Genomic DNA, 8,224 nt, shown 5'->3' with positions numbered 1-8,224 from the left:
TCTTGGGTAAGTAAGCATACAGGGCAGAGCTCAGAAGTTTGCCAGGATTGCACTCCCGCCATTGAGCCCTCCTCCACATGCAGATAGGGTCTTGCCTGGGCCCCTGGATCCCCTCAGGGCTGAGGGCAGGAGGAGACGTGACTCTCATTCCCTACCACCTTGTGGCCTCCCCCAGGTCACCTGGCTTTTTCTGGGGCCCCTCTAGCTCCAGCCTGTGAACAGGGACTACCTCGCCTGTTTTTTTTTCCCAGGGCAAGAAGAGAAGAACACATTCAGAAAATAATTTAATAGAAAAACAGAATAGAATTACATTCTTTACACCCAGCCTCCTAGAGGGAAAGCAGACACTCTCCTAAAGAAAGGAGGCATTTAAGGGCAGTGGGGTTAGAAACCACTAACACCTTCTCTGATTTTTTAGAAAAGAAACCTCCAAGTAACTATGGGTATGCATGTTCTTTCCAGATTAAAGTCACTTTGTTTTCCTAAAAGCCCATGTGGGATCCTAGGAAGATACTGGCAGACCTACTGGAGAGATGGGGTCAGGCCCAGAAAGGGGAAGGAGCCTGTCCAGGGTCACACGCTGGAATAGTGGCAGTGTCAGACTTAGAACCAGCTACCCTGGATCACTGGGTCCCCCACAGCTTGATGGGCCAGGAAGTCCCCATGCCTCTCTCTCCCAGGCCAGGACCAGCTCTGGGGCCAGTAGGGGCGTTCCCCAAAGAGGGATGGAGGTGGGAAGGATGAGGACTGAGGACCCCTCCCCTTGTACCCCCTGGGCCAGGGCAAGAACAAGGCATGGGTTTCTCATATTTGCTCCACTTCTACAGAGGATATTATTTTCATGCATGAAGGAGTACCTTAAAATATTGAGAAAGTGGGCAGGGGTCAGTTTCCAGGAAGACTGGTGAGTTTTGCGGGGCTGAGTGCGTATGTGGGGTGGGTGGTCCCTGAGGGGTCTTGGGCCCTGTTCCAGTGCAAGGAGGGAGGTGAGCTGCAATAAGGGCTCTCAGGAAGGACAGGGGTGGCCACAGGGCAGAGGCTGCCCCGTGCCCTCTGCTCAGAGCAAAAACAGAAACCAAGAGGTTCAGGGCACAGCAACCACCAAATAACAAAAGTCACGTGAAAGAAATACTCTTCTCCCAGAGTCCTGCTCCTCTTCCCCTGGGCCAAGGCCCAGCGCTCCCAGCGCACTCCGTGGGCTATCAGACCCTCTAGCCAGTAAAGAGTCTCCCAAGGGGTGCTAGGGATCTGGGGTGTGGGGAGGTCTCAGAGTCGCCCATCCAGGAAGCCTGCTCTGCAGGGCTGCAGAGGGCCACAGTAGGGGTGAGTGCGTCCCCAACTCCCAGTGACCTGTCCAATCATCCTTCAGGGTCACTGCAGAGTGCAAGCTATAGAGGGGAAAGGGGGGAGGGTCAGTTTCAGGTCTCTGGCCAAAGAGGCAGAATCCGGGGCTGCTTCAGCCCTCATCCCTCCTTGGGTGGAAGGTCAGACCCCAGGGCAGGACTCACAGCTACGAACAGACTCCAACAGCCCCTCTTTGTCCAGGGTCTCAGCTTCCCAGCGAGACTCCCTCATCTGTGGAACATAAAGGACACAGATAGCGATGGAGCAGTCTTCAGACAGAGACGAGAGGGATACACACAGATTGAGGAGCAGGACCCAAACGGCTTCGCCCCAGTGAGGGCCCCCACGTGCCCACCTTGACTTGCTCCTTCAGGTATTCAGCTCGAGCCATGAGGTTCTGAACCTGCCAAGGGAAGACATGCCCGTGGGTGTGAGGCGATGAAGGGCCTTCGAATTGAGCTCCTCCTCACTCCTGATGCTCTCCACAATCCTCTGCCTCATTAGAACAACCTGCCACTGAACCCTCATCTGCTCCCTCCTCCAGGAAGCCCTCTGACTGCAGCGGACCAGCTGACTTTCTGCTGCTGAGTTCCCAGATCCTGCCTGACCCCTTGGCCTGACCAAGCACCCAAGCCCTGAGGGGGCCACCGACTCAGCAAGTCCCCAGGAGGGCCCCCTAAACTGGAGCAGGTCAAATGGGGAAGAGGAAGGCCCCAACCCTCCCAACCCCAATGGGCACCTCAGTGTGAAGCAACTCCCGCCTCCGGCCTGGGGGCTCCGCTGCAAAGACAGGAAGGGCACGTGGTGAAGGCAGGGCAAGGCAGCCAGGGGCGTGAAGGAATGTGGAGATGGGGGTCTCACCTGCCAGCAGCAGCAGCAGCTCCCCCAGGCTGTGCTGGTACAGAACCAGGGCGTCCTGCTCCCCACCAGCCTCTTCTGCCTGCAGCCCCAGGGACACGAGGTCATTTAGGGTCATGACCTGGATTCTCTCTCCCCCACCTGGACCCCTCCCACTGGCTGCAAACCTTGGCCATGGCAGCTGAAGCCACTTCCAGAGCAGCTAGGAGGCGGGGCTTGTCCCGGGCCATCTCTGGAATGAGGGCAAAAGCTCAGGGTGAGGGGAGCAACCTGCCTTTTCCTCTCAGGACACCTACCCTGAGGGGCCTGCCTCCCCCTCAGGCGGGAGGAAATTGCTGGGGGCCTGGTGGTCAGCCAGAATTGGGGCCTACCTTTAAGCAGGTCTCGGGCAGAGGTTTCCTGCCTCAACAGGGCCCGATTGGAGGAGGAGACGATGGCCTTGAGCTCCTCAGCCCGGGACACGTACTGGCCCACCTGCAGGAGGGCAAAGGGCTGAGGAAGGGCTGTCCCGCCTTGCCTCCCTCGCCAGTACCCACCTCCAGGTTCGCCCTCCGAGTCCTCAGTGACTGCCCCAAGCTGTAACATCAGGAGTCAACAGAGGCTGGCCTGACCCCTTCCCAAGGAGAGAAGTTCCTCTAGGAGAGCCAAGCCCCAGAGGCCCTGAGATCCCTCACCCATTTCCTCAGAGGCCTCTCATTCACCTTTGCCTTAATTGCCTCCTTCCGCTGGGCATCCACCTCATCTGCAGAAAAGAGAGGGGTTATATGAGGAGTCTGGGACAAGGAGAGCCCTGCCCCACACCAAACTCTCTGAAACCCCACAAAGTACTAAAGTCCAAATTTACCCTCTGCCTTGTCTCCCACAAAATTCTGGAAGGAGAGCTGCTTCTAGAATCTATCCACTGCAGCCATGGCTGACCCCACCCCTCCTGGAACAGCCTGGCACTCACAGTGTAGGGCAGGCACGAAGAAGTCCAGAGCCTTGCAGTAGAGAGATAAGGCGGCCGCGGCGTCCCCCTGCTGGTCCTTCTGCACAGCCTGCACCACCAGGGCGGTCTAGGGGACAAGTAGATGGGAGTCATGCCCACCCACCATGCTCACCACTAGGGGGTGATGCCCCGTGCCCACTCTCTGTCTCCTGCTGGGCAAGTCACGTGATCACCACTGAAAGGGGTAGATAAGAGCCCCCAACTCACCCTCAGACCACCCGTCTCTACTCACTGCTCGTGCCAGGCTCTCCCCGCTGGGCATGTGCTCCAGGTCCACCCAGGGGTGGGCAAAGAAATCCTGGAAGGAGATGCGGCGGTTGGGGTCCCGCTCCAGGAGCCGCTGCAGCAGGTCCCGGCAGTCCTGGGAGAGCAGGGGTCGCAGGGGGAGCTGGGGAAGAGGGGTACAGATCATACTGGGCTCCAGCACCTCCAACCCCAGCCTCAGGGGCCTGTCAGGACCACCTTGTAACCCTGTCCTGAGATGCCCCAGATGGATAACATGACCAATTAGAGTGTCGCAGCCGGTGAAGAGCCAAGCCTCCTCCCCCAGGCTCCTGCCCACGCTTTTGCTGGAACCCATAGCTATCACAGAACCCTGTTTCCAGGTCCTTCTCCCTCTCTGGATTGTGCTCATTGGAAGCCTGGCCCAGGTCTGCTTTGGCCTTCTCCCCAAAGGGGGCCTGTAGCAGGCTGTGGGGCGGGCCCTTTGCATCCTGTTGTAGGCTGATCTGAATCCCTGGAACTGAACAGAGCCTGACTTCTAGGCCAGAGTGTACCCCAGATCCATGAAGGTGGCCTGGAGCCCACCCCTCCACCTGCGTAGGCAGCAGTGAGCTCTCCCACCTCAGGGCCCTGACTCCTTCCGCCCCCCCCCAAAGTTGCCAAGGCCCTGCTAGACCTACCTCAATAACCCGGTTGCTCCGGATCTTCTCTTCCAGCTCCGAGAACGACCTGGAGGCAAAGGGGGGCTGCCCGAAGAGGGCTTCTGTGGAAGGGAGGCAGAGGGCAGGCTGGGAGGGGACAGGGTCAAGCCTGATCTGGCCCCTCCTGGGGAGGGGGCCTGGCATCCTTTAGAACAGGGGCCCCAGACCAGAAAAGTCAACCTTCTCATTAAAACCCTTCAGGAGTGCCCCAGAAAGGCCTTGCCTGAGGACACAGTGCAGGCCACCAGGTGGGGGCAGGGGACAGAGCTCTCACCGTACAGGATGACCCCCACAGACCAGAGGTCCACACGGGCATCGTATTGTCGCTGACACACCATCTCGGGAGCCATGTAGAGCGGGGAGCCACGGAGCACATGCTTCTCATCCCAGGGGGACATGTGCTGGGCAAAACCAAAGTCTGCAGGCAAGAGGGCAGGCAGCAGGGCTGCAGATTCCAGCTGCTTCTGCTCCAGGACTGTACAGGGCTCCAGCACAGGGCTCCTCCCACCCTCTAGACTCACTGAGATTGATCCCACTTCCCTCCTTTGCTCATGCCGTTTCTCTCATTATGTGCCTGGAACACCCTCTCACCTCTTGCTCTAGGGGCATAAATCCTTCCAATCCTGCATAACCCCATCAGCGCCCTTTTTTTTTTTTGTCTTTTTGCCTTTTCTAGGGCCACTCCCATGGCATATGGAGGTTCCCAGGCTAGGAGTTGAATCAGAGCTGTAGCCACCGGCCTACACCACAGCCACAGCAACGCTGGATCCTTAACCCACTGAGCGAGGCCAGGGATCAACCTGCAACCTCATGGTTCCTAGTCAGATTCGCTAACCACTGCGCCACGACGGGAACTCCCATCAGCGCCTTTTTAGGACGCCCACCCTAATCATACCAGCAATGAGGATAAGGGCTCACGGGGGTTAGAACCCTCCCTCACTGTCCCACCAAGCTCAGAGGGCCTCTCTGGCCTCTAGCTTCAAGTCAGTTCTTCAAATTTCACCAGAGGCCACAACCACCCCCTCCCCATCTCACATCTTTCAACACTGCCACAGACTGAGTCATAGTCTGAGCCCCAATCCTGGTGACAGAAAAAGTCCTAATCCTGGTCACACTCTGAACTCTGGTCACACACTGAGTCTTAACCCTGACCCCAGAGTGAGCCCTGACCCCACTGTGCCACTGCTGGAGTCAAGCATGGGTAGCCCAAGAAAGGCCCTGCCTTTTGGTGACAGGGCCCACCCCTGGATCTCCCAGTCTGTCACTGCTTGATGACTCAACAGAGGCCTCCATGAGAACCAGGGCTGCCGAGTGAGCCCAGACAGAAGGAGGCCTCTGCCTACCCACCTTCCAAACCCCCACCCCTGCTGTTCCAGACTCACACCTGCCAATTTAAGGTGAGGCTTCTCCAAGGAGCTCAGCAGAATGTTCTGTGGCTTTAGATCCAGGTGAGAGATGTTCCGTTCATGTAGGAACTGCAGGGCACTAGCTGGGGGGCAGGACCCATGCAGAGAGCCCAGTCAGAGGACTCTATCTCCCACCTCCTCTCACCTTCCCAGGCTTGTCTGTCTTTCCAAGCCTGCACAACCCCAGTTCTGGACTCAATGGTCGACTGAATGCTTTATATATAAGCACCTGGCTCTCATCTCTGCCATGAACCTGTGCCACCCCCCCATCCCGAGTGACCTCCTTCCTCCCTTTACCCTTCACAAGTCTTTTTCCTCCCGAGATACCCCAGCCCTTTAGGCCCTTGCTCTTTCCCTTGGCAAAGCACCTGGGTCTTCGGAATGTTCTACGAGGTCCTTATATTATGTTTCAATTGTGGAAGCCTGGACTCCCCACAGATGGGGGTCCTCCCTGTCTCTCTCACAGCATCCTTAAGCCAGAGATGGACACCTAGGAAGGAGGGGCCCTACAAATCCAAGCTGGGATGAGAGGCAACTGCTAAGAGTGCCAGAGCTCTAAGCCAGGGGCAGGGGTGGGTGAGAGAGCAGAGATCACGGGAAGAGGCTGCAGACTGCATTCAGACGCTTTTACCCAACTGCTGCATGAAGACCCGAGCCACCTTCTCAGGCAGAATCCTGCGGGTATGGATGAAGCGAGAGAGGTCACCTCCTGCACAGAACTCCATGATGAGGTAGATGTTGTCACTGTCCCACTGTGATGAGAGGCAGAGAGGAGGCTTGGAGAGAGGGTCCTTTCTCCAGCCCTCTTTGGGGGTGGCCCCACCCCAGGTCCACACCTGGAAGTCCTTCAGCTGCACGATGTGTGGGTGTCGAATGCCCTTGAGGATCTCAATCTCTGTCAGAAGGTTTTCCACAGATGCCTTGTTCAGACTCTTCTTGGCCACACACTTTATGGCTACCACCTCACGAGTGTCCTTCTGTGGGGACAGGAGATTTGAGAGCTCTGCCTTGAGAGAACCAGGGACCATGTGTGGCCAGAAGTGCTCTAGTTCCTCAGGCCCTCTCCCCCTCACTGGGCCTGCCCACTCACACCCGCTCCAGGCTTCCCAGCTGCCCCTTCCCAGGCCAGTGAGGCACCCAGATTCTGGAATTTCAGCTTCCCCACAAGCCTGGTGTTCTCTGCTCCACAATCCCTTTCACTGAGTTCTAGGCGCCCCTGCTGAGGAATGCCCTTCCCTGCTCTACACCGCACACTCTGCGTCCTCCGTGGGTCCAGTCTCCTAGAACCCTGCCCCAGACTCCTCCCAGCCCACAGAGACCGCCCCCCCCCCCCGCCCCCTCGATGTGAGCCTATTCTGGGGCCACTGACACAGAGGCTGCAGGGAGGATTCCACCTGTGTCCCCACAAAAGATGGGTGTGTGTGCGTGTGTTGGTTTTGAAGGCCTATTTGTGGCGGTCACCTCCCACCCCCTCCACAGAACCTGGGAGGGACAAGGCAGATGTGAGCCCCGAGTGCCTCTCACGTCGTCTCTAACCTCTCCTAGTTTCCGGCCCGGCACCTGGCTCGGCTTGCTCGCCGTCGACTTGCTCTGGCGGGCACGGAGGCCAGGCCCTCAGAAGTTCTCGTGCCCCCAGATCCTGCCTTTCACAGAAACCCCGGGGCGCCTCGCACCCACCTTGGCGTAGGCCTTGTACACCGTCGCGTACGTGCCACTGCCCAGGCGCTCGGTGAGGATGAAGCCGTCCAGCCGCGGGGGACCCCAACCTGGCCCTGCCATCCCGACCTCCCCGCGCCAGCCGCCGGGCGCTTCCTGGTTCCTGGCGCAGGGTTCCGGCTGGGAGCCGAGAGTAGAGCGCGCAGCGGCCGGAGTGGACTCCACACTGCCCCCAGCGCCGCCCGCCGGAAGTGCAGCGCGGCGGGCTGGGCGGGGCTCCCCACCCCCCAGATGCTCGTCCAGGGCATCCGCCCCCACCGGCCCTGGAAATCACATGATCTGCCAGTACGCACAAGATCTACTTGGGCAGGCTGAACAGAAGTGAGCAGGAGCCAGCAGACAGATCACTCGGGGAATTTCATCCAGGTTCAGGCAGCATCCTAGAGATCGACCATGGGAAGACAGAGGAGGAGTCCTGCTGCGCAGGTGTGTAAAATGTGGGGAAGATTCCAAGAGGCCCCCTTTCCCCAAGACCAGCAGCTCCGAACGTGAAAGTACTGGTACAAGAAATTACCACCAGGGTGTTCCCATCGTGGCTCTGTGGTTAACAAACCCGACTAGTGTCCATGAGGACGTGGGTTCGGTCCCCGGTCTCACTCAATGGGTTAAGGATCCTGCTGTTGCCACCAGCTGCGGTGTAGGTTGCAGATGTGGCTCAGATCCTGCATTGCTGTGGCTGTGGTGTAGGCCAGCAGCTATAGCTCCAATTCGACCCCTAGCCTGGGAACCTCTCTGTGCCATGGGTGAGGCCCTAAAAAGACCAAAAAAAAGAAAAGAAAAAGAAATTACCACGGAAGAGGTCAAACAGTCTCAGTAAGGGGCTTACCCCCAGGGGTGAGGGCCTTGGCCTGTCACAGACCAGCCAGGGAGTGGAGTGGCCAGTTGCAGCATCTTCACTGTCCCTTCTTGCCTGAGGCTGGCATGCCTCAGCCCCCACCTACCCTGTGGGCCTCTCCCACTTCCCAAGTCCAGCAGACACGAGGACCAAT

General features: G+C 58.3%; 1 protein-coding gene across 3 annotated transcripts; it reads right to left on the bottom strand.

Annotated features, from left to right (window-relative positions):
- Window positions 1-271: 271 nt before the first annotated feature.
- ULK3 (unc-51 like kinase 3) lies at window positions 272-7,395 on the bottom strand. 3 transcript variants are annotated; one of them, XM_047795875.1, is made up of 16 exons: window positions 7,197-7,395; window positions 6,356-6,496; window positions 6,151-6,271; window positions 5,498-5,602; window positions 4,388-4,531; window positions 4,093-4,175; window positions 3,423-3,551; window positions 3,152-3,257; window positions 2,904-2,944; window positions 2,574-2,676; window positions 2,370-2,434; window positions 2,206-2,284; window positions 2,084-2,124; window positions 1,700-1,747; window positions 1,509-1,575; window positions 272-1,388 (listed from the first exon to the last, which is right to left on the bottom strand). In XM_047795875.1, the coding sequence occupies exons 1-16, from the start codon at window positions 7,296-7,298 to the stop codon at window positions 1,372-1,374; spliced, it is 1,392 nt and encodes a 463-aa protein (XP_047651831.1). In that variant the 5' UTR covers window positions 7,299-7,395; the 3' UTR covers window positions 272-1,371. The 3 variants fall into 3 exon arrangements, with proteins under 3 accessions (XP_047651831.1, XP_047651830.1, XP_047651832.1); XM_047795874.1 differs by having other exon boundaries at window positions 3,423-3,578; window positions 7,197-7,394; XM_047795876.1 differs by lacking the exon at window positions 5,498-5,602 and having other exon boundaries at window positions 3,423-3,578; window positions 7,197-7,394.
- Window positions 7,396-8,224: the final 829 nt, after the last annotated feature.

This window comes from Phacochoerus africanus, chromosome 9 (genome assembly GCF_016906955.1).
Source record: "Phacochoerus africanus isolate WHEZ1 chromosome 9, ROS_Pafr_v1, whole genome shotgun sequence".
Classification (NCBI taxonomy): Eukaryota; Metazoa; Chordata; class Mammalia; order Artiodactyla; family Suidae; genus Phacochoerus; species Phacochoerus africanus.
The sequence above is the reverse complement of the archived record's forward strand: the minus strand, read 5'-3'. Positions and strand labels throughout refer to the sequence as shown.

Coding starts and splice junctions, on each gene's coding strand:
- ULK3 (XM_047795874.1), bottom strand. CDS start 7,298: ATGGCAGGGCCAGGTTGGGGTCCCCCGCGGCTGGACGGCTTCATCCTC. Junction 6,497..7,196: donor TGTACAAGGCCTACGCCAAG/GTGGGTGCGAGG, acceptor CTGTCCCCACAG/AAGGACACTCGTGAGGTGGT. Junction 5,603..6,150: donor GGTCTTCATGCAGCAGTTGG/GTAAAAGCGTCT, acceptor CCTGCCCCCCAG/CTAGTGCCCTGCAGTTCCTA.